General features: G+C 42.0%; 1 protein-coding gene across 2 annotated transcripts in view; it reads left to right on the top strand.

Annotated features, from left to right (window-relative positions):
- Positions 1-26,015, top strand: part of MMS22L (MMS22 like, DNA repair protein) — an 84,795-nt gene that overhangs the window by 22,788 nt on the left and 35,992 nt on the right. For both annotated transcript variants that reach the window (XM_083608270.1, XM_083608271.1), the window contains 4 exons: positions 3,092-3,154; positions 7,111-7,230; positions 7,892-8,118; positions 9,570-10,079. In XM_083608270.1, coding sequence (XP_083464396.1) covers positions 3,092-3,154; positions 7,111-7,230; positions 7,892-8,118; positions 9,570-10,079 — 920 coding nt within the window. The remainder of the gene's footprint in view (positions 1-3,091; positions 3,155-7,110; positions 7,231-7,891; positions 8,119-9,569; positions 10,080-26,015) is intronic.

Here is a 26,015-nt window from a genome sequence, read left to right as displayed (position 1 = left end):
GGTTGCTCATCCGCAAGGGAGCACTCTACGTGCCGGGGAATGACCTCCGCGCGAGGGTGCTGCAGCAGCTACACGACGCCCCCACTGCCGGGCACTTTGGCAGAGAAAAGACTGTAGAACTAGTGACCAGAGACTTTTGGTGGCCCAAGATGCGGGGGGAAGTAGCGGATTACGTCTCGAGATGCGACACCTGCCAAAGAGCCAAGTCAGTGCACAAACCGCCGGCGGGATTGCTGGAACCGTTGCAGACGCCGTCTGAGCCGTGGGAACGGGTGGCCCTGGACTTTGTCACGGATCTGCCCAGTTCGAGGGGAAAGACGGCAGTGCTTGTGGTGGTGGACATGTTTACCAAGATGGCACACTTCATCCCGTGTGCGAAGGTGCCCACGGCAGAACAGACCGCCAGGCTGTTCATAGACCACGTGTTTAAGGTCCACGGTCTGCCACGATCTATTCTATCCGACCGGGGGCGGCAGTTCATCTCGAACTTCTGGCAAAAGTTGATGGGCATCCTGAACGTCAAGATCAATCTAGCGTCGGCGAGACACCCGCAGACCAACGGACAAGCGGAGAGGGTCAACGCCATCATGCAGCAGTACCTGAGATGCTACGCCAATCAGCAGCCTAACACGTGGGTGGACTACCTGCCCCTCGCAGAGTTCGCTTACAACAATACGAAGCACGTGTCGACGGGGGTGACGCCGTTCTTCGCCAACAACGGGAGGCATCCCAGAACCTTCCCAGGTTTAGAGAGAGTGGGGGAGGGGGAGCCGCAGGCAGCGGAAGACTTAGCGTCAGAGTTGCAGGAAGTCCACGAACAGCTTAGGAGGCAGTTGGAACTGGCCAAGCACGCATACAAACTGCAGGCTGACAGACACAGGAGAGTAGGGGAAGACATACAGGTGGGAGACTGGGTCTGGTTAGCAGCGCAAGCAGTGCCGACCAAATCGTTGGCCAAGAAGAAGCTAGGGCATAAGCAGCTAGGGCCTTACCAAGTCCAGGCACAGGTCAATCCAGTGGCCTTCCGGTTAGCGCTTCCGGAGGGTTCCAGAATGCATCCGGTGTTCCATAGATCGGTGCTCACGCCCTACAAAGCACCGCATAGATTTCAGGAGCCAGGCACAGCACCAGATCCGCCCAGAGAAGGACCCAGGGAAGGGGGGTCGCCAAGAGGGGAGCGCATCAACGAAGCCACAGAGATTTTAGACTCGAGATGGGGGGAAGAGGGAGTAGAATACCTTCTTGCCAGAGAGGATACCCCGGCCAGCGCCAACAGTTGGGTGCCGGGCTATGCCTTGGACGAGCCTCTTCTCAAGGAAGAGTTCCATGCCATTTTCCCACACAGGCCCATGCCAGCCGAGTATTTCGACGACTGGCTCTTCACACCCACACTTTCAGGCAGCACGTTCCTGGGGTTCGACTCGGACGAGGAGACGGCACCACACATACGCTCTCCGGAGGGTTCAACCTCGGGTTCTGCCTCAGACCGCTCCTATTGGTGGGATACTCAACCAGAGGAGCAGTGGCGCAGGAAGTGGCTGGGGGGTCCCTGGCAGGCATCACCCTCAGAGGGGAACGGGGGAGAGATGGACATGGACGTGTTGGGGGAGGACGTGGGATTTGAACACGAAGGCAGGGAGATGGAAGCAGAGGAGATCGACGTCGACGAGCGCACGGAGGAAGAGCCAGACCTGCCCGATGTGATGTACGACACGGGGGAAGAACTGTATCCGGCACTCACCCCCGCCACGACGGAGCACCCAGAACCCACACCGGAAGGAGGGGAGGGGGGAAGGGGGGGCTTCGAGGGGGGGATGGATGTCAGGGGTTCAGGAGCAGAAGGGACGGATGGAGAGGAATCGGAGGGAGAAGTTAGCGACGATAGCCGACCAAGGTCCCTAAGTCTCTCCAGCGAATCGGAGGATTCACAGAAAGGGGCTCCCGTGGGCAGAGCTGGGGGGTTGCCAAGAGGGGCACCTCAGGAAGGAGGGACCAGAGGGGATTCAGAGAGCAGCAGCTGGAGATCCGGACCAGCTACGCCACCAGAGAGCAGCAGGGGGGAGGAGTTCCAGGCACCAGCGACAGGCAGCTCTCCGGCAGCAGCCACGCCTGCGTCGGAGAGCGAGGAAACGGTAGAGAGGAGGGTCGGAGACAGCGCGCGCGCGCCAAGTTCAAATGTAACAGAGGGAGGCGCAATGAGCAGCCCGGAAAGGGAGCCAGGTCCTAAAGCCCGCCGAAGGGAGGGGGAGGAATCCGAAGGGTCCGCATCCGAGGCATCCAGGAAGGAAGGAACCCCGGGGGGTGGTAGGACCCAGAGGCGAAAGGAGAGACGCAAAAGGTGGAGCAAGGCTAGGGTCTTGAACTGGTGTACAGGAGGCGGAGATTCAGATGGGACTTCGCCGATCTAGGGAATAGACGTAGAGACGCACGCTAAGATTTGGAAATGGAAACTATACTTCAATAAAGACTTTATACCGTTCTACCGGCTAGCGTTGGTCCTTTGTGAGCCGGGACCTAGAGGCAGTCTCTGACACCTACATACAGCAACAGTGTTTTGTGTTGCGTAGGCTCCTATTTGTTACGTGCAAATGGCTTTAGGTACCTATTAGGTCCATAAATTACCGTATAGCATATATTCAACATAAAAAAAACAGTGACAATTTGTTGTTGACAAAGGACAGCTGGACATATAAAGGACCCCATTACCTTCAGTAGCTTAGGGCCTCATCAAACCTAAATCCAACCCTGCTCTTGATACTTCAGAGGTAGTTCAGTAGGCATGTATTCTGGATTTTAAAAATTAAGAGTAAAAACCTGCAGTGTACTTCTAAGAAAAACAGGTAATTTTGCTATGTGTAATGAGTACTTTTTCTGGCCTATCCATACTACCGTAAAATACATTTGTTCTCTGTGAAGACAATAAATGTTTTGCCTATTAATCAAACTTAGTGGAGAAAAATGAGTGTTCTACATGCCCGTTTGTAGCAATAATTAAAAGAAGGTAAATATCACTTAGCTTGCCATGCATAGCTCACTTAGTATTTGCTTGCCAAAACCAGATATTTATCATTCAATATGGTTTTTCATCCAGAAACCAATAGACTCTAACTGGTCCTTTGTGGAAGATCTATTGAAGCAGTCCATCAATAGTCAAGTAAGTATGTTAAGAATCACAGGCAAGTTTGATTGGGCTGATTTGGGGACAGAATGTGAAAATGATTTTATTCACCACGTTGCTTTCAGAAATCTGGCTTCTTTAACTCAGGAGTACGAACAACCTTGATGATCTGTGTGAGCTAGGCTCCTGTGTAGTTTCCTTCTTGTTAGTGGTCATACTCCTGAGTGCTTGTGTTCTGAAGATAAATTGTCAGATAGGGTGGGGGGGCTGGGGAGAGATAATTATCGTGGACGTATTACTTGGTCCCTTTGACAAGATGTATTCCGAATAAGAACAGGGTGCTTAGAAAATGTAAGCTCTATGCTGAATCTGAGGGTATCAGGTTGAGAGACGTGATGGGAGAGATAGTCTATTGCATTGAAAATTCAGCTATATCCTCATCACAGCAGGAAGGTGACTTGCCTTGCTGAGCAATTTGTCTTACAGGCTTGAATCAAACTCTTACTGATAAGGTTGTAGCTTCTGAGCACTCACTTCATACCTTATCATTTTTCTTTCTACAGAGCTGTTAATGCAGTACTTTGTGGCCCAGAGGTCAAAATTGACCTCCTTTTTAGAGTGCTTTTAAATATGCTGTACATGTTAACACGTTCTCTGTAAAATGTGTTTTTAGGTTGCGTGGCACAAATTGTAATTTATGTAACATCAGCTATTACAAGAATTTCTTTAATTTGTTTGTATATTTATTGCATTTATGAGGTGTCACATAAAATTTACTGCGTGTCCTATAAAGATATGTAGCAGAGGATAGGAGGCCAAGTAACAGCTTTTATTTTGGCTTTGTCTAGTCAAGAGCTACATTTAACACTACGGTGGTGTTTTGTGATGGGAATGAGCCTTGACCTTCCATGTTCTCTCCCTCTTTCTTCCCCTCTACTTCTGGCGCAGCAGTGAAGAGATCAGAAACTTTCAATCAACCACAGTTTAGGGTTCCATCCAAACACTAAACTGTGGTTAATCTCACCTATGGTTTGTTTAAAACACACCTAATTCATAATTTGTGGTTTAAAGCTGACTTGTTTCAAATAAGACATGTTTAAAATTAGATGTAGTCTGATGGCTTCAAGTGGTCACATTTATTTTTTTAAAAAACACAGTGAAAGCTTGCAACTGCTCTGTAGCTGCTCTTCTGGAGGAGGGAATATGTGAGCCCAAAGGCTTTGTGGGCTCATTTTCATGGTTTATTATATTGTCTTGACGGAGCCAAAATGTAAGCATGTTATGATACTGCATTAGCATAATTTTAGTATATCATCTAGATTTTTTACAGTGCATGTCTACACAAAAGTAAACCCCATTGAATTCAATTGGACTCACTACATTTTAAATGTTTATAGGACTACAGCTTTACTATTACTCTGCAAGCTGCTGTAATTATATATATTATATTAAAATTATGTATTTCATATATATAGAGAGAGAATAGGTTTTAGACGATTTAGCCAGTTTATTACTGCACTTGCAATAATTGTTGGGGGTTTTTTTATAATTTGTTTTTAAGGCTAAACAGAGTGTTTGTTATAAGAACAATGTAGGGCGTAACTGGCTGCTGGAGTTATGGGAAGTGTTTTGTAGAAATTAGATCCTTTACAAGACTGTTTTTGAGAAAGCTGTTTTCCACCTCTGGCTTAGCTATGCAATCAAATGATTTATCATGTGATGGATAATAAAGAAGAGCTCTAGGTTATCCAAAACTATTTGTTCTTGTTTTATCTTGGAATAATTAATAATGTATACCAATATGTCCTGTGAAAACTAAAAACGAAAAGGAAGTCCAAAATTAATATTTTAAAAACTTAGCATGTACCTACTACCCCATAAAGTGCACACCTTTCCTTGATTCAGGAGTTGTCAGAAAGCCATAGCTAATTATGGCTCCCTGCAATCTGCTTTTTGTGTGTGTTGCAGGTATGGTTTGGAAAAGGCATACAGTTCCCAAATGGTGGTGTAGATGGATAGCACACGAAATATTTAAATCACATTTGCTTCCACAGTAACATGTAGTTTTCTATGATTTTGAAGCACATAAGTCGCATTTTGGGTAGATCTATCTGACATTCCTTCCAGGCTGTAAGTCCTTTCTATCACATTTTTTAGCCAAGCAGCTAACTTAGATGCAGGTACTATAAATGTTTAGGGAACACTTCAGCCCAGTCCAAGATGATGCAGATCTGCTACAGAAATCTGAATATATGCTCCATGAAATTAAACTTTGATTGAGGTAGACTTATTGAGGGGGCTAATTACAAATCATGTAAGAGCCAGCATGGAATAGTGGTTAGAGTGTTGGACCTAGTACCTGGGAGCTCAGGGTTCAAATCCTGCTTAGCCACAAAGCCCATTGGGTGACCTTGGGCCTTTCACAGACTCCCAGCCTAACCGACCTCATAGGCTTGTTGTGAGAATAAAATGGGGGACTATACACCACCATGAGCACCTCAGAGGAAAGGTAGGGTACAAATGTAATAAAGAAATGTCATATAGCATGCAGTGAAGCAAGCTGAGCATCAGAGAAGAGAGTTTCCTCATCTACCTTTTCCTTGTCACTAGATATTGTGACTTTAGTGTGTGGATTCCTTGCAGACTGCTGACCAGTCAGATGTAAATGTGAGCAAAACCTATCCACCATTCCCTTCCAAAAGGAAAATGTGTGGGGCTCAGTAGGGTGCTGACCCATCTCAAAAAGCCACTGTAGGTCATAGTCATATTCTGAGTAACTGAAATTATTACAATGGTACCTCCAGTTACAAACAGGATCCATTCCGGAGGCCCGGCTGTATCCTGAAAACTTTGTAACTGGAGGCACCCTACTGCGCATGCACGCGGCACAATTGAGCGCTTCTGTGTATGTGCGTGTGGCGAAACCCAGAAGTATACACTTCTGGGTTTGCCGTGTTTGCAACCCAAAGTTTACTTATCCAGAGGGATATGTAAGCAGAGGTACGACTGTACAGTCTTTGGGCAATGATTTTTTTCTAAAAAGATAACGTTGTTGCTTAATGATTTAGAATGTATGATTTGTATTTTTCAATCAGTTAGGCCTAGGTATCGTGAGTTTGTTCACACCATAGGGCTATATAAAAGCTGGCTCCCATGGTTCCGCTTCATTATAATGTCACATCAAGGAATGGAATCCAGGGAGAAATATGCATATGCAAGTGGATAATGGGTGGGACTACACTGATCTGAGTCAGTTCTCGTTTGTTTGTCTTGGAACAAAGTGGCTGTAATCTGAACACAGTTGAGGGGTGAAACAAGGATAATTCTGCGGTACCATCATGCAGTCTTGACCTCAGAAATGAATGCAGATTGGACAATTCCAACATAGTTTATAGAAAATTAGATTTAATTCTCTAGGCTTTAAGATGTTACATTCCTGGCCCACATGGGCATATGCATAAACGCCACATGTCACAAAGTGCTAATTACCAATATTATCTCGACAGAATCTTTGCAAGCTGAATGGGCCAGGATCAGTCTGCTATTCAGAGGCCAGAATGTTCTTAGAACAAGCGTTTTTCTATTGTGTCCAGTGGGTCTTAGCCATTAGAAAGTGGTCTTGACACAATTCAGTATATAAACTTCTGTTTGGAATTTACCTAGAGGTGGCCTCCTTATCTGGGAATTACGCTCCAAATTATCTTTCATAGCCCCTGGCTTTATAGCTATATGATTCTAATGCATAAAAATGTAGGTAGAGTTTCAGTAGATGACAAAGCTGGTACTTGTCAGATTTTATTTTCTAGATCGCTGCTTATATTAATGGATTGGCTTGCTTCTAAATTAGAAATAACATTTGGGGAGGGGAGGGGGATATTCTCAGAATCCGAAAGCTTCATATTTGATTGTAACCAAGGTTGTTTTTACTATTTAAAAGAAGAAGAAGCTTGCTAAATAAAACAAAATTGCATTTGAATGTCTTTGTTTGCTAGACTGGAATATTAGAGGAACAGTTACGAACGCATCTTCAGTGCTGTTTGACATTAAGTCGTATCTGGGATATGAACCTCTCAGCCATCACCATACTCTGGGAACATTATAGCAAGAATCTGGTTAGTAAATAACATCCAAGAAAGCTGTAAGTGGGCACCTGTCACCTTGAGAAAGTTGTTATCTAGTCAAGTCTGCTTAGCAGTGGAAATGCTTATGGCCTCATTCCCCCTGCCAAAAAAAAGCCCTCTACACTAGTTTCATTAATTTACAGTTTCCATCCCACTTCTTTCAAAAGGGTCTGAGTAGCTTCCCAATATCTACATTTTTTTTAAAGGGAGGGGGAAAGATACGGAGGGGGAAAGAGAGCAACACCCTCCTATCTGGCAATCATTCTCTGATGTGAGGCTTGTTTGTTCTTCCCCTTTGCCTCTGCTTCCACAGTTGTTTGCAGAATTCCTCCAGGAAGGAAGGGGGAAATGGGATCCCAGCAGTTGTGATCTTCTAACCAAATAGATACAACCAAGCAATTCTTTCCCTTTTAAGTATTCTTGCAGGCTGGGAAGCATTGCCTTCCGTTAGCCCCTTTTCATTCTATAGTGTGTCTCCTTTGCGTCTGCAGTCACTGGACCTTTTAGTTTCAGCTGCCATTTCCACATGGTGATAGAAGAGCCTGGAATGGAGCAGTCTTGTGTACTGATGGCAATAAAGCCTTGTGCCAAGGAAGGGCATAGCTCAGCTGTAGCTTCAATATACTGTATTTTCTTTCTTTATTTATTTCAGAACAGTCACTTTACTATTCCTTGGTTTGGTCTCAAAGGTCTTGCAAATATTAGTAAAACACCCATGTCTATGTATGAGTCGGTGAAGAGATGTTGTGGCGACATACATACTCCTGACATGTATACCACCAGCAATAGTTACCAATTTTTTCTTCACATTTTGGTGCAAGTAATGAAGAAGGCAGCGAAGACCAATGGCACTAATCCCTGGAAGCAGATCAAAGGAAGGTACAGTGGCTTTTGAAGTTTTCCACATACTGATACTTTCAGTGATTGACTAAATTTGTTTTATTTAAGAAGCTGTGCATCTGTAGTGTCAATATTCATGAATTCTGAAATATTTCTGAAATATTTATAAAAATTATTTTTTAAAATTTGATTGGGGGGGACCTTAAAGGTGTTTACAAAAACAATGAAGTTACCATTTAAAAAATACAACAATAATCTAAAATAGACAGAAATTTAAAACCAAAATAAATTAGACTAAAACCAATTAAAACTTAAATGAATCTTATAAATGTATTGGCATTTTTTTATTCCATCTGGACATTTTTTGGATAAAAAGATGATGGGTGGGGAAATGACATAAGCCCTGCTGGATCAGGCCAATGGCCCATCTAGTCCATCCTCCTCCTCTCACAGTGGCCAACCAAAAGCCTATGGGAAGCCCACAAGCAGGACCTGAGTTCAATAACACTCTACTCCTTTTTGATTCCCAGTAACTGATCTTCAGAGGCACTCCATCTGAGTGGAGGCGGAGCATAGCCATCACAGCAAGAGCCATCAATCACTAGCTGGATCCTGTGCCCCACCCCTGCAGTACAGTTCTTTTCACTCTTTCAGTATGCATGGACAAAAACCTCCTATACTGTCATATCTAAATGAGCCTTCAGGTGTTTTTGACAGCAACTCCTGTCATTCCTTACCAATGGATGTTCTAATTTGGGCTGAAGATAGCCCAGCAACATCCGGTGCATAAGAGTGTCTTAAGTAATATAGAGTAGACCCATTTAGAACTAATTCAGCTGCATATCTAGTGGTGCATTACAACATGTACAATCATTATTTACAGTGGGAATCTCTTCTGCACTGTTGTATTGAGACCTAGCTGCCCTGTTCTGGTCTTTGAGATACAGTGGTACCTCTGGTTACGTACTGAATTCGTTCCGGAGGTCCGTTCTTAACCTGAAACCGTTCTTAACCTGAGGTACCACTTTAGCTAATGGGGCCTCCTGCTGCTGCTGTGCCGCTGGTGCGCGATTTCTGTTCTCATCCTGAGGTAAAGTTCTTAACCCGAGGTACTACTTCCGGGTTAGCAAAGTCTGTAACCCAAAGTGTTTGTAACCCGAGGTGTTTGTAACCCAAGGTACCACTGTATTTGTCCTCTGAATACCAGTAGTCTCTGTGGTACTAGATGAGAGATGGCTAGAACAGCTGGCAGAAAATATTGTCAAATCCATTCTTCTTGAGGTGTTTGCAGTTCATGTGAGCACAGTCCACTTCCCAGTTTTTTCATCTGAAGTACTCTGGTTCCAGACAAACTGGTGGTTAAGGATAGGCCCACAACTCACCTTGAGCAGAAAGAAATTCGGCAGTTCTTTGGAAGGCAGATTAATGGAGCAAAGGATAAATACAAAAAAAGGTTTTAAGAAAAGTGTCTTTGTGCTTTTTTTTTGCAGAATTTATTCCAAATTCCACCAGAAAAGAATGCGAGAACTGACGGAGGTGGGCCTGCAGAACTTTTTCCATCTTTTCCTCGTGCTGGCAGCTATAGCAGAGACAGAGGATGTTGCCAGCCGCGTGATGGAACTTCTGCATTTCCTTAGTCCCGTGTCTACAAGCCTTTCTCTGAGAGCTTTGATCTGGAAGGGCTACTTTGCCTTCATCTTAACGTATGTTGAAAGGAACATGGATATCAGTGTGCTAGCTGAGGAAGTCTCAAATGACTTCCACAAAAAGGCAAAGGAATTCTTAGTTGCCAGAAATGACCCCTTGCAGAAACAAAACCTCTGGGTGCTGCTTTCCACTTACGTTGATGGTGTCCAAGAAGTTTTTGAGACCAGCTGCCACTTGCACCTTTCCGAAGAAAAGCTGCTGAATGATGGCTTTAGTATGCTGCTGCCTGGTTGCCGAGGAGCTGAACTTGCAAGAGTGTTTAGCTTCTTGCAAGATGTTCTGTTCAGACTGAGGTAAGAGTTTTTTCATTCGTATTTTCTGAGGGTTTTTTCCTGCTTCAAACTTCTTTTATCAGATTTATCGCACATTGACTTTCATACACCTACAGTGTAATTTATAATTGATTCATTTTAAATAATTTTATCCCACTTTGCAGCATAAAAGTTTTGGGTGGCAAAGAACAAAAATGATAAATTCATTATAACTTAAATTAATCAGAGGGCTGAGGTATGTAAGCAGAAGGCGCGGATTCTTTAAATTATGAATTAGCGTGATGAAGATGTTGGATCCATTTTGGTACAAACTTACCATACTCATCCAAAGAAACATAGAGGCTAACTCAAACTCTAAAAGGTGTAAGCCACAAAACTGAAAACAGTCTGCCAGTGTGATAAGTCTCCTGTTTGATGCCTGACTTGGACTACACAACAATAGTGTTTCAAGTATCTGGCCACCATATGGAATGAATGTATTGTATTCACCTTGGTGGGTTTTGAGAATTTAAATGGAAGAATGCAAGAGATGTTAAGGGCTGATGAACAAATGTTGATCACTTCTTGATGGCAGTATTAAGTGATGACTTGCGTCTGGGTAGCCATTCTGCCCCACATAGTGTGGTCAGGGATGATAGAAACTTTGGTCCAGCAATAACTGGAGAAAACCATATTGCTTACCCTTGACAGTCACTGTTCACAGATAGACAGCATCCTATTGCTTTTTAATGGATTTGAATCTCACTTGCATGGCAAGTCAGTAAATGAACGATATGTATGAACGAGTACAGCAGCCTTGTATTTCATCGGGGTTGCAAAGCAGGGACATAGCGCTCTGCTTTGCTATCCTATAGGCTTGCATACCGGCCATGGAAGAAGTGGCTTCACTTCCTTTGTGATCAATATGGAAGCTGACTGGAATGGTGAAGTGGGGCAGAGCGCTCTGCTTCACTGGCATGCTAGCCGACTGGATTGGTGAAGCAGCTCTTCTGTCTCTTTTGAGCAGTAGCAATAACTGTATTGCCTCCACTGTCTTGTGCAGGAAGCAGGTCAAATTGCTCTCCTGCCTTCTGCAAGCTGGGCAAGCTGCTTGGCTCGTGGGATTCCATGGATCCTGGTGCAGCTTGAAAATAACAGAAGCGGTTTGACAATTTCTTGTTTACAGAGGCAAGGGTGGGAAGGAACACAATGCCTTAATGCTGAGCTAATAAATGTGTTGCCCTCCAGATGTTGCTGGTATGCCGCTCCTAGCATCCCTAGCCATTGGCTATGCTGACCGGGACTGATGGGAATTTGATTCCAGCAACAACTGGAGGGCAACACATTGGCTATCCCTGGCTTATTGAAATGTTGTAAGCTGTTGGCATTCTCATTTGCTTCTGAACTTATTCGTAATTGTATATTCATCATTTCTGTTCTAGATCTGACACACACACACACACACACACTTTTTATATATTACACATACCTGTTTGTAGAGCTTTTGCAATATTTCACGTAGCCCCAAAGTTCCTGCTTAGATAAAAACGACATAAAACAGGAGAATGGCATGGTGACTAGTAAAAATTGGAAGGATAGTGTCTCATCACTAATCAGTTTTGCCTTGATTTATTGATACAGTTTACAACCTCCAAACTGTCCTTTCCGCAATAAACATATTTCTGTCCACTAATTCACATTGGAGGCAGCTCTTCAATTTGAAGGGGGGAAAGCTGCCTTGGGGAGGTCAGAAGACATCTTCCCTTGCCGTCCTGCCACAAGCCCTAATGAGGCAGTTATTGATTGGTCACTGTAGAAATCTGAGGATTTGTGGGGGAGGAGCGCTAGAAAATATGCATTATGAACAGTGGGAAGAAACTGACCTGCATGTTTACCTTAAGTACTTTGTTACTGTCTGGATAGTTTGACTTCTGCTGTCACTAGCTTGTAAATCCAAGGACAACTGATTATTTTTTTTTCCAGGCTGTCTTTGAACAAAGATAAAGTGTTTGACAAAGGGTAGGTGATTTATTAGGAGGGTCTTTGTAAATTGGTTTAACTTGGTTTTTAAAAAGTGCAGACTATCCAGATGCAGAAGACACACTCTGGAACTGTACAAAAGCATTGCACATGCTACCTTGGAAAAGGTCCTTCGGTCTTGAATGGCCTGCATAGTCCAACAGAGATGTATTTTTGACGTTCAAATAACATGAAATTCTTAATTTGAAAAAGCCTTAAATGTTGTATGAATTAATGATAGCTGTGAAGTTCTGATCCCAACTGCATGCTTCTTCATTACCTGATTGGAAAGCTCCTTCCCAGCTGATTGCTGTCAACAGGACCAGCCCTAATGTTAGGCAAAGTGAGACCTCAAGTAGCAAATGCTGGAAGATAGGGAGCAACAGTAAGGTAGTGGGGACAGAATTATTTATATTATTTAAAAGCATTTCTAACCTCCCCAGCTCACAAGAGCCTGGGGGTAGAGTGCAATAAAACAAGGCAAAGAAATAGTGTGTCAGCAACACAGCAATATAAACAAAAAACAGAGCAGGAAATGAACAAACCAGAACGGCATGCAACAAATCCGCATAATTACTGAATGCCTGAGTAAGCAAATACATTCTCAGCTGGTGGCAAAAGCTCACCAGTGATGACACCAACTGAATCTCAGAAGAGAGGAACTTTCACAAACATGGTGCAATGGCAAAGAAGGTCCTTTCTCTGGATAAGATGCCATGTCCATTTGGAAGAACTAATAGGGTCTCACTTGTAGTAAGGTCAGTATGGGAGAAGGAGATGTGCCTTGAATCTTGCCATGTTAGTAGTAAGCTGGTAGCCACTGCAGCTGCTTCAGTACAGGTGCTTCAGGACAGGCTGTCCCAATAGACATGTGCTGACATGGCAGGAATCTTCTCTTTCTCACCTGCCCCCTTCCCAGTAGTGAGGAACAGCGCTACAGGAAAGCATCTCCATTGCCACTTGGTGATTTTGTGAAGGGGTCCTTAAGATTTCTGTGGCTCATTTGTGGATGGGATGAGTAGATAAAATTAGATTGTACTTAGGTAAAGGTAAAGGTACCCCTGCCCGTTCGGGCCAGTCGTGTCCGACTCTAGGGTTGTGCGCCCATCTCACTTAAGAGGCCGGGGGCCAGCGCTGTCCGGAGACACTTCCGGGTCACGTGGCCAGCGTGACAAAGCTGCATCTGGCGAGCCAGCGCAGCGCACGGAAACGCCGTTTACCTTCCCGCCAGTAAGCGGTCCCTATTTATCTACTTGCACTTTGAGGTGCTTTCGAACTGCTAGGTTGGCAGGAGCTGGGACCGAGCAACGGGAGCGCACCCCGTTGCGGGGATTCGAACCGCCGACCTTTCAATTGGCAAGTCCTAGGCACTGAGGCTTTTACCCACAGCGCCACCCGCGTCCCTAGATTGTACTTAAGGTCAACCAAACCTTCCTTTCATGTGCTGGGCTCAGCCATCAGTAGCATATCATAAGCATTTGGGTGGCTTGTGAAAGATTTCTCCTCCCTGGAGTTTCACCAGAGACAAGTCAGGTTTGGGTGATAGCCATCTATAGTCATACTTTGCGTAGACGACTGAAAGCAAGTATGGGTGTTACTTGGTTAGATACCACACTTTATGTTTGTGCTGGTAGTTGGTAGCCAGAGGGTTTATTCTAATTGTCTTCAAATTCATATCTCTATTTTTATTTCTCTGCTTTTCAGCATGTTACCCTTCCCTAATCATGAAGTGCTTAATATTTTTAAATAAAATTAATACTTCTTGCAACTTGAAAATGAACATGATGGTATAACTGTTTACTGACCCCAGCAAATGAATACAATATGCAGTATTTTGACAAATGAGGCAAATCCATAAACCTGTTATATTATTGGCTGCGCTTGTGCTAATGTATGCATGTATGTTGGGTTTTTTAAAATGATTTTAGGTTGTTTTGCTTCGGTGCTATTTTTAATATGGTTTCAATTTTTTAAAATATCTATAACTGATTGGTGTGGGTTTTTTTTAGTTGTATCTGTTATTTATTCATTTTATAAACCGCCTTGGGTTCCACATTGAGAGAAAGGCAGAATGTGTGTGCGTGTGTACATATACAAACCATATAATAATATTTATTTCCCAATTGTATAAAAGCAAAATGCACATAGCAATATTGTAGCCCAGTGTGGAGAATATGTAGCTTATTCTTTGTGGGTCTGCCAAGAATAGGGTTATAGAGCAATACCCTTGGCCAGATTAATAACATGCATTCTTGGCTGCCTCTCTGATTTGGCAAAGGAGCAAATGTCTCGCTGTAGCAATCCTTCCTGTTTTAAGATCCAGGTGGGAATAAGATATCAGCCCTTGCATAAATGTAATATTTCTGCCAACTGTACTGGGTGTAATAGTTCTAGGACTGTCAGAATGTGCAGGTAAGTAGGAAGTGAGATCACTGATTAAAGAGAGAAGCGGCTCCCTGTAGGCAGTTAGTTAATAATAACTTCATATGCCACTTTTCTGCTAACCCAAGATGATGGCTCACAGGAGCATTCCTTTATTGCTGATTAAGTAGCATTATGAAAATACTGACTTGGCTGTGTTAACTAAATGCCTTGGTATTTAAAGCTTAGAATGTCAAATAGTTGTAGCAATCCCCTTTAACACATCACATAGAGTTTCTGGAATCACATTTCAAGTCTCCCTTCTTCCTTTTATTTGAGGTGATAGTAGAAATGGCATTTTCTCCCCCATTTTGCAGAGTGAGGCATAGCCAACAGCTGTACTTTAATTATAGCCATTCATGCTGCTGTGTTAAGGGACTGTCATCATTTCCATTATAACTCCTTTTATTTTCAAGGATTTATAACACAGCTATGAAAATTTGCTCTCGGGCTAAAACGTGATTCGTGAGGTCTTGTAAGAGTGTTCACTTTTTCCCTATTTCTTTTTTCTTAAGCAAACATTAAAAAGCTCTCACTTTGCTTGAATATAGCCTTCATGTTGAAAAGAGGAGGGGGGAGAGAGAAGAACTGGATGCTTTCTAGAATATTCTGTTCGTTTCTCTCTGAAACTGTTTTCCATTCTGTACTTGCATCTAGTATCTAGAGCAGTAATTTTCAAATTCTGTACTGCAAGATCATTTCTAGCATGCTCCGAGAAATAAATGAGGGTTCCTTGATCTGTCTTGATTTCAGTCTTCATCTGATGGGTGAAATTGGATGGTTTAATTACGCTCAAAGTAACAAAAGCCACAGGGTTACCTTACCCGTGAAGGAAGCACTCCCACAATAGTGATTTACACAGAAATTCAAGGGGTATGATTTCCAACAGCCTGGTTCTGACTCTTGTACACAAAAAACAAAACAAAAACTTCTAGTGGATTTTAGAGCATAGTAGTAGTCACTATTAATTCAGAGCTAAGAGTGCCTCAGCTACCAGAGTTTAGGGCAGGGGTCAGCAAACTTTTTCAGCAGGGGGCCAGTCCACTGTCCCTCAGACCTTGTGGGGGGGCCAGACTATATTTTGTAAAAATAAATGAACGAATTCCTATGGCCCACAAATAACCCAGAAATGCATTTTAAATAAAAGCACACATTCTACTCATGTAAAAACACCAGGCAGGCCCCACAAATAACCCAGAGATGCATTTTAAATAAAAGGACACATTCTACTCATGTAAAAACACGTTGATTCCCAGACCGTCCGTGGGCCGGATTTAGAAGGCGATTGGGTCGGATCTGGCCTCCGGGTTTAGTTTGCCTACCCATGGTTTAGGGTAATACTGGCACAGAGAGAGCTCTTCTGCAAGGTACAGTTATTTGGATGGGATATTTGAAACACTGCAAATCTAAAACGGGTACCAGCAAAGGCTAAAACAGGTACCAGTTTGTAGGCTTTTCAGATACAGATACAGATATATTTAAGTACCAAGTATCCCTGTTGCTCCAGCAAGTCAAAACGTAACACAGTCAGACTTAACTTCTCAAGATTGACCCTGACACACCAAACTGACATGCCTTAATCACTTATAGCGGTGGTTTTCAACCAGTGTTCCATGGCACCCTGGGGTGCCTTGAATGATGAACGGGTTGCTGGCCTCTGTCCCTCTTTCCTTCCTTCCCTCCTCTGATGCCCTCTCGTGTCTCTGCCTCTCCAAGACTTGCACAGCTGTTTATCGCAGTAGCCCTGGCTATAAGCTCCACAGGTGAATGGTGCCTCTGGGAGGCACCTCTCTTTGGGGCAGGGGAGGGGGGAGCTCAGAGACCAGGGATGGCAGCAGCAGCTGCCTGGAGGACTTCCGGGGAGAGGAGAGGAGAGGAGAGGATGCTGAGGAAACACTCCACAAGGGAGGGTGTTCGAAGCAGAGTGAGAAGCTGCCAGCTCTTCAGGCAAGGGGTTACATAACTAGCTCTTGAGCCCCACAAAGAACGTAGTTGGTTAAGGGAGCCATGGACTCAAAAAGGTTGAAAACCTCTCACTTATAGAGACAGCACCGAGCTGTTACCATAGCAATGGATTTGACTGACCTTGCACCTGTTGGCTTAGCTCATTCATGCAATGATTTATGCTCATGAAAGCAATTGGGCCTTTTCTACAGTGGCTCCCCATTTGTGGATTGCTGTCCACAGGGAGGCTCCCCTGGTACCTGCGTTACATATCTTTAGGTACTAGGCAAAAACATTCCTATTCTCCCAGGCCTTTGGCTAATTAAATAATCTATGGCCTATTAAACTGGACGGACGGTATTGTTTTTGTTCATTGCTATGGTGTGTATTTTTGTAATTTTATATTGTAAACTGGATAGAAATAATAATAATAATATCATTTGCTTCCACAGAACGTGTGTATTCTTTATACTTATGTCTCTGTGGCTACATTAAGAGAAATCTAGCAATACAGTGGTGCTCCGCAAGATGAATGCCTCGCAAGACGGAAAACTCGCTAGACGAAAGAGTTTTCCGTTTTGGAGGTGCTTCGCAAAACGAAGCTCCTATGGGCTTGCTTCGCAAGACGAAAATGTCTTGTGAGTTCCTGCAGGTTTTTTTTCCTTTCCCCCCCTTTTTCTAAGCCGCTAAGCCGCTAAAAGCCGCTAAAAGCGCTAATAGCGCTAATCCGCTAATCCGTCAATGGGCTTGCTTCGCAAGACGAAAAAACCGCTAGACGAAGAGACTCGTCTTGCGAGGCACCACTGTATTAAAAAGGGCACTGTGAAAGGAAATGGATTTGACAAGTGGCTGTTGTAGCTGTTAAAGCCTGAAGCATATTGAATTTGCAATATGGGAGGGCAGGAGGCATGTATAGAAAACATTGCAAAAAGCTTGACTGAGGATTAAAATTATAAAAGGTATATAGCGAAGACTTTGAACATTATGTAAGGTTTATGTGGATATATTTTGGAAATGTGAAGCTTAAGATACTTTTAGGTTTGTAGGGAACAAAACCTTGATAATAGAAGGAACAGTCTCTATCAACACTCTGGACATCATTGAGCTTTCGTGCAGGTCTGCAGATTAATTTTTATATTTTTGTGGAGCTTGTAAACTTGTAGTTTATAATGACACTCACTGAGCCTTTGGATAAAACTGAGCAGTAGAAAAATGTAGTGGTCAGAGGTGCTAATTTTCTCCTTTGGTTAGGTTTTGTGTCAGAACTTTATAGGGTCAATAGAGTTGTGAGCTGTTGTAATTTAAATATGTTGCAGACTAAAAAACAACAATAGTATTTAAGGTTTCTCTGACAACATTTCCCCCCTCAGCCAGAGCACTATTCCAGCAAAAATGGTTGTCTCTCTAATAGACATTCTTCAATAGCTAGACTGTTGCTAAATCAACAAATAAGAGTGTATATTCATTATTGTTGTAGTGCACCCTGTAGTTCTTCAGACTGAGTGTGGAATTTCTACTTTGTATCTTTACTATGGAAATATATAGTTGGTGGGTTTTTTGTGGGGTTTTTTTTAGGGGGAGGGGGTTGTCTTACACTTTGTCATCAAAAATGCCCTGTGGGAAGCCCTCCGAGCCCATCAGGATACTTTCTTCTTCTTCTCTTTTTATATCATTGAACAGATAAGCTGATAAAGAGAATGCAGAGAAGTGTTTTTTACTCTGGGGTTTCAATATTAGCCCTTGAACAATATATTTTTCCAATATATTCATCTTCCTGAATACTATTGTCAGGGGGGAAGTGTAATAGGTCTTAGAATTGAGTTGATCTTTGCCATAAGCTAAGTCTTCCTTTTTTTTAAAAAAAAAGGTTCGTTTTCTCCATCTCTATAAAGATGCTTAAAGTGCTATTTGTTCAGTCACAGGTCGTTGCCTCTGATTTAGGAAGATATTTATGCCATGGACCTTAGATACAGTGGCTGTTCTGGTCTACTTTACATGGATATGAGAGGCTCTTCTTGCCACACAGTATAAGTTGATATTGACATCACAGAAATGGTAACGATAGCTGTTATGTGAGCACTGAGCACTCCCCCTGTATTCCCCCCCCTTTTCCGAAAGGTCTCCCAACTCTCTGAAACAGACTGATTTTTTTTTTTTGAGGGGGTAGGAGGGTGAATCTCTTCCACAAACAGCATCTGATCCACCAGCAGATAGACACTGTTGTGTTTCACCCAGTGTTTATAAGCCAATACCGTATTTTTCCGTGTGTAAGACTAGGTTTCCCCCGAAAAAATAATGTCCAAATTTTGGGGGCGTCTTAAACACGGATAGATCTTTTCCCATTTTCTTAAATCAGAGTCTCCCAAAATAGGGGGCGTTTTATACATGGGGGCGTCTTATAAGGGGCGGAAAATAGAGTCTTAACACAGAAATAAAATAGCAGTATACAAGTTAGAGGGAATCGCCTTTCTAAAAAGGCATTCCACAGAGGTTCACCATATTTAGCTTTCACACTCTACTTTAGAAGCTACATTATGTTTGTGCCCGTATACCCCCCCCCCTGCAAAACAAAACACGTGTTTTCTGTCCCCTTCTTTGGGAGAAATAATTATATACATTTGCAGTTTTTATTTCCTTGCTTAGCCAAAAAAAAATTAAATGAACAACTTTATTTTGATTTAAATAAAAACTTTATTTTAGATGCTGCTTTATTTTAACTCTATTATTCAAAACGTTTTACAGCATTTACCCCCAAAACACACACACACACACGCACACACAAACCCAAGCACACAAACGCCCTTCCAGGAGTGGTATGATTAAACAAGGAGCTGAAATCCCAAAACTCTTCTGTCTCACATTCCCTGGCTAAGTTGCATCATAGAGATGAAGAGACTCATCTCTTATTGCGGTTATGTTCAAGATAGCCTGAAACAGCTGGAGGGGCCCCTTGCTCTCTTAAGGCTGCATTGCCCAGTGCAGCTCGCTGAAAGATAAGAAAATACTGATCTCAAAGAGGGTAGCTGTGAAAATGCATTGCTCTGCCTAGGCTACTACCATGTCAAAAGTTGCTTCTTTTCTTCTCTGCTGTAACCATTTTATCTAGCAAACCTGCTCTGACGCTTGTTCTGTAACCTACCTGTCAGCTATACATGATTTACTGTTGTGAAAGACTAAATCCACCAAATATGCTTTGGGGGGGGGGGGGGGAGAAAAGTACAAAACCATTTCAAGAGTATACGAGCACCTGCTGCTCATGGCTCATAGTTGTTTAGAAAAATATGTGATCCCTGAAGAACATCAATGTACATTTATTTTCTGGTTGAAGCACTCCACTTTTGAAACTACAGGTTTTTTTTCCCTTCAATGAACTTTCCTCTTCATATTTCTTTTCTTTGCAGGTGGTGGGGGGAAAAATAGCTATTTATACAGATTTGCGGGATTTCTCCCCTCCCTCTTATTGAACAAAGAGTGGGGGGAAGGATGCAGTGATAGTTAAAATAAAATAAAATCTAATTAGCATTGAAATACCTTGATTTGGATTGCTGCTTTTTTAGCTTGGAAGACCATATAGATAGATAGACAGATAGATATCTTTGTCTTTAGGATAACTTGCCAGATTTAAGGCTTATTTAAAATGAAAAGAAAGCTGAAGCAATTTTCTTTATTCCATTTCAGTCTCCTAAGGCCTATTTCCCCCTGGTGAGCTCATAGCAACAGGGGGGTTTAAGGGAATTCAGCTTTCTGCAAATTAATGTCTCACATCATGAAAATTCAGGACTTCCCCCCCTCCTTCCTATCTTGAAAAGTAATACAGTGAGTGCGAGTATTATTTCTTGCCAGCGGGTGGAAGATGAATGATTTTGTCACAGTTTTACTGCTTGATGAGCAGTGTCCTGAGGGTCAGGCTTAAGTCTGTGTCACTATGCTGCTCATTACTCTTGAGCTAAATAAGGGCTGATTGGATCTAAATTGCCTAGCACATGGGCCACAGATGAGCTCAGTGAGTAGGGGATGACCTGCTATTCAGGCTGGGAGTAACCCCGGTGTGCAAATGCTGCATTAGAACACCGTGGGAGAACGAGAGGCTACTGACTGCTGCCAGCAAAAGAAATCGAAATGTAAAAAACTCTTTGATGCTGCAGTGTTAGAATTTGAAATGTAGGAAGTGACAGGTTGATGGTACTTATCAGCTTTGGCTGGATTAGAGAACAGTGTCATCTTGCTTATATAATGACAGAAGAATGAAGCAAGTTCCCAACCAGTCTGCGCTGCCTGCACCCGGTGGCTGCTGTCAGACTTGATGCTGCCTCCTACTGGCAGCCTTAATGCTAGAAGTGGCAATGGCATTGACAAATCTATGGTGATGATACACTTTTAATTATTTTTTTTTAGCGTTCCAGAAACTGGAAAGAGAAGAAATGCGTGCGTGTCTTTTCTCCAGTACAAACAAAAATGGAGAGATAGGGGGAAGTAGCGTCATGCATTTCTAGGGTTTAATAGTCCTTTATAAAATACTTGGGAAAGGAGGCTTTGATAATGAGGGCTATGCTAAGATATTCTGCCTTCATTTTTTATTCAAAAGATAAGCACATTCTTCTTTTATTTATTCTGTCTCTTTGGGAATGGTTTGTGCTGGTTTTAGAACTGTGATTCCAGAGGATAAACTTGAATGAAAGCTTGCTCTTTCCTCCACTGAAGGTTTTTAAACAGAGGTTGGGTGGCCATCTGTCATGGATTCTTTAGCTGTGATTCCTGCGTTGCAGGGGGTTCGACTAGATGATTCTTAAGGATCCCTTCCAACGCTACTATTCTATAATTCTATTAAATAACATTGAGAGTACTGTCCTTGGATTTCAGCAATTTGAAGAATGCTTTGAACACTGCTGTGTTTGTCTGGTTATGTTTAGTGTACTTTGGGCATCTTAGCACCTTCGTGTGTTGACAGATCGGTGATCAGATCTGCACCCCCCTTTTATTCTGTTCTGATGCCAGTTGGGTTATTTAAGAAAACTCTGTGCTCTTTTAAATTTTTCAGTTCATGGGTCAGAGTGCACTTCATCAGATGCATGATGTGTTATCTGAGTTGTGTGTATGTGTGTACGCATGGAATACAACACATAGACATACACACACAAAAAGATTGGATCGAAGTTAGAAGGAACTGAAATACAAGAAGTGACAGTGGTATTCTTGGACAATGTCTCATGGACTTTTATGAGAAAAACAGTAGAGGCTATGAAGTTTGGAAGAGAATTTACCAATGCGATAAAAGCAATATATACTCAAAATGGGCCAATAATGGCAGCACAGCAGATAAATGAAGCATCAAGAAAGGAACTAAAGAAGGTCGTCCCCTGTTGCCATTGTTCTTCATTTTAATATTGGAAGTCTTAGCCAGAAAAATACAAGAGGACAATGATATAAGTGGAATCCGAGTGGACAGTGAGCCCATAAGCTGAAAGCATTCGCTGATGATGCAGCGATGATGTTGGAGCACCCGTTGAAAAGTTTCCCAAAGGCATTGGAAACTACAACAAAATTTGGCAACCTAGCTGGATTTTATATAAATAAGGAAAAGACTAAGATGATAGTTAAAAATTTAGAACCACATGTTAAAGAAAGACTGGAAGCCAGATCATGAATTAAAATGGGGGGGGGGAGAGATTATATATTTGGGGATATGACTCAGCCAAAAAAATGAACCTTTTCCAAGACAATTACTCAAAAATTTGGAATGATATTGAAAAGGACCTAGAAAATTGGAGTAGAACGAATCTCTCCTTTTTAGGAACAATTTCTGCAGTCAAAATGAATATCTTACTCAAGATGGTTTTTTTATTCCAAACATTGCCATTGATAAATAGCTCCAATTGCTTTAAGCAATGGAAGAAAGATGTAACAAACTTTATATGACAAGGGGAAAAACTGCAAGTTAAATATAAAATCCTCATAGATGCAAAGAATAGAGAGGGCATTGGCCTCCCAGACCTTATGCTCTACTACAGGGCAGTGTGTTTGTGTTGGATGAAAGAATGGATGGAGTTAAAGAAACACTAACATTTTAGACCTAGAGGGATTCAATCTATGTTTGGGTGGCACGCCTACCTTTACTATGACAAATGCAAAGCACACAGAGGTTTCCAAAATCATGTGATAAGAAGCTTGTACATTGTCTGGTTGAGATATAAAGACCTTTTGGAAAGGAAAACCCCACGCTGGATATCACCTACTGAGGTGGTATCGGGGGGGGGGATTTGGAAAATAAGTGAGGTACATATAAGGACTTTATAGAATTTAAATAAGGAAGAGCAAGACTAAAAGAAAGGAGATATAAGAATGGATTATCAATAGTTTAATGGCTCCAATATATTCAATTGAATGAAATATTTTTAAAAGAAAAAGGATTAGTGGAAGGAGGCTCAGAATTTGAAAGAATTGTTTTAGGAAATAATGGAAAATTAATATCTAAAATATATAAAAAACTATTGGAGTGGAAGACCAAAGACTAAACGGTAATAGCAATAATGACCCACTGGGCAATAGATATTGGCCATAATATAGAATTATCAGTGGGAGAAATTATGGGGGGGATGAATTTTTCAGCCTTCTATATTATTAAAGAAAACCTATAAATGATAATGTACAGGTGGTACTTGACACCCAGTAAGTTGGTAAAAATGTATTTTTTAAAAATCCAAACTGTGCTGGAAGTGTCAAGAGGTTGAGGGAACCCTAATGCACATGTGGTGGAAGTGCAAACAAGCTAAGGATTATTGGGAAATGATCTATGTAGAACTAAGATTTTTAAATTTACGTTTCCCCAGAAACCCAAGACCTTCCTACTAGGAATAGCATATGTCAATATCCCTAAAAAGGCACTCTGTTTCTTCTTATATGCAACCGCTTGCAGCCAGAATAATATATGCCAAAAAAACGGAAGGAAAGAGAAATCCCAACCAAAGATCAATGGAAAAATGAATTGATAGAATACCCAGAGCTAGCATACATGACAGTGAAAATAAAAAACCAAGATGAAACTCAGGTAAAGTATGAGTAGAAATACTTGGGAGAATATTTAAAGAGATATAATAGTTAACTTACAAGTAGGAACAACAGTTTGAGAGCAGCAGTTACCAACAATAAGGGATATTTATAGGACAAAATAGGATGGAAGAAAAGGATATGCAGCAAAATAAGGTTTGATTAGAATGTCATGAGGGAATGGACTGGGAAGTCCTGAGAGAAGTGATTTATTATGGAAAATGTACGGTGTATATTCATTATTTAGAAAATGTATAAATAAAAAAATAGGAGGAACTGAAATAGAGAAAAGTGGAGAGAACATTTCTAAAAAGTTGGCTTTTCTGAAATGCACATGCCTTTTCTCAAAGGCTGGAAAAAATAGCTAGGAATGCCCCAAGGCTTCCCCAGGGTGAAATTATGGTTCAGGACTGGTACCAATAACATTTTTATAAAATTTTGCTCAGCTTTACAGGGAACACTTCTCCCTGTCTCTTAGTAGGAAAGAGAACAGGGTAATTCTAATATAGCAGGCCCATGAGCTTGCCTTGCTCCCCTTCCTCCCCTCAAAAGCAATCTGCAATGTTATTAAAGATCACTTAGCCACAATCAGGTCTATGGGAGAAGATCTGTGGAAGGCAAAAATTGCTCCCATCCTTTTCCTGTGGGGGTCTCTAGGGAAAAAGTGCTCTGCTGCCTGAGATTGGGTGATAGATGAGCAAAGGGTGGACTACTTTTAAATATTATTTTCAAGCATGTTGTTGCTTTTGTTCTTAAACTGAAATTGCACAAAAGGAATAAAGTTTCTTAAATTTGGTGCTTTGTTTAAAACAAACTTCACCACCACCCTGACATTTAATTCAGTCTTTAACAGTGAAAACCTTTGATATGTCTGCATCATGAACGTTATGACAGAGAAACGGTAGTTGATAGAAACCCTCTTGAGCTTCATTGTTGCCTTTTAAGTTTGAAACGGGTGGAAGGGACACAAGACTGAATTTCACTTCATTAGAGTTCATTACAAAAGGGTTTTGCTGTATTGCAGAGTGGTGCTGAACCTCTGGAATTTTTAATGACTTCAGACACCCTTTAGAAGGCTGGGAAACTGAGAGCACAATGCTGTTTCAGTGGAAGTTATTTTCTAAACAGGAACATTTCTGAAAAAGTCCTTAGTAGCTCTATCTCCCAAGTCCTTAGCAGCTCTATCTTCATGTAAATTAACACTGTAAATTGTGCAGCTAGTGAGGGGGGTGGTAGGAATTAAAATAATTCCAATAAATGGTTTAATTTATGCCTCAGCAGTTAGCATGCTCCTGGTTAACAGAAATACCCTTCGGCTACACAGGATTTTGGAGGGTTGTAGGGCACTCATTTGCACATAAATAGCCATTAACTGATAAATTCCCAGAGGTCTCCTGTTGCATGCTAGTGGTTTTGACCTACTTAGCTAGCTTAAATTTGTTTTACAGAATTATTATAATTCCATCCTTGGCACTTAAACTTTGTGATTAATGCATGCCTCACAATACAATTAAAGTATAATTACACAGATTTACAGTTTGCTATCATGGTGTTATTGTTATTACAAAAGAGCTGGTTTTGGCAAATATTAGAAGAATTAGGGTTCTGATACCCATCACTTTGCAGTTATTAAGTGATTATGTTAAATGGGACTCCTTTACCTCTGAAGAATGACTTGGAGAGAGGTGAAACATTAACACACTGAATGGCTTTAAGTGATTGTGCAGGAGCTATAAAGTAATTTCTGTCACATATCCGTAGATGATAGGATGCTTTTATTAATCTTCATATTGGAGAGGGCAAGAAGCACCCTTTAATTCTGTTCCTTTAAATCATTTCATTAAGAGTTGAAATGTAGAGACTGTGAGGGGTTGTGTCAGTTATCATAAGTAATGGTTGTTTTGGATAACATGCATCTGAAATCTGGAATCACAGTTGATCTAAAACACAGAAGTGGAAAACTGGAAACTCATACCAGCACTCAACTGATCCTAAGTAGATCTGTTCAGACTAGCAGTCTTTATGCTCAAGTGCTGGATCAGCTTGAGGATCAATCTAAATTCCGCTGGCTGCATTCAGTCCAAGTATGCCAGAGAGGTGGATGAAGATTAATGAGCAGGGCATGTCTGCTGTAGCAGTCTACAGTGGGTCAATGCCAATTTGCAGCATCTGTAATGCGCATCTGACCTGACCCCTCTGCACTGTAACACACATCTGACCTGCATGGTGTGCGCTGACAACATATGGAAATTGGTATAGACTTGATGGAGCATTTGTGTTGCTATGCTGAAATCTCTGCCATTATGAAAAGGGGTATGTTTTCCAACTTACTTTGGTGGGGAAAATGGGCTTTGCATACAAGCTCTTTCACTTTGATGTGCATGGCTTGGGACCAGATTTAATGTTTTCAGATGCAATACCAGGGCTGCCTCATCGTGACATGTTGTGTCGCTTTACAAAATTTGCACTAAGTAAATTTCGAGTCTTAATGAAATTGGTTTTTTCTCTCTAAAGTACTGAGGTCCTATTTAACACAATCTCTTAATTACT

This window comes from Podarcis filfolensis (genome assembly GCF_964270895.1).
Source record: "Podarcis filfolensis genome assembly, chromosome: 3".
Lineage (NCBI taxonomy): Eukaryota > Metazoa > Chordata > Lepidosauria > Squamata > Lacertidae > Podarcis > Podarcis filfolensis.
Note: the sequence above shows the minus strand (reverse complement) of the source record. Positions and strands in the feature narration are given on the sequence as shown.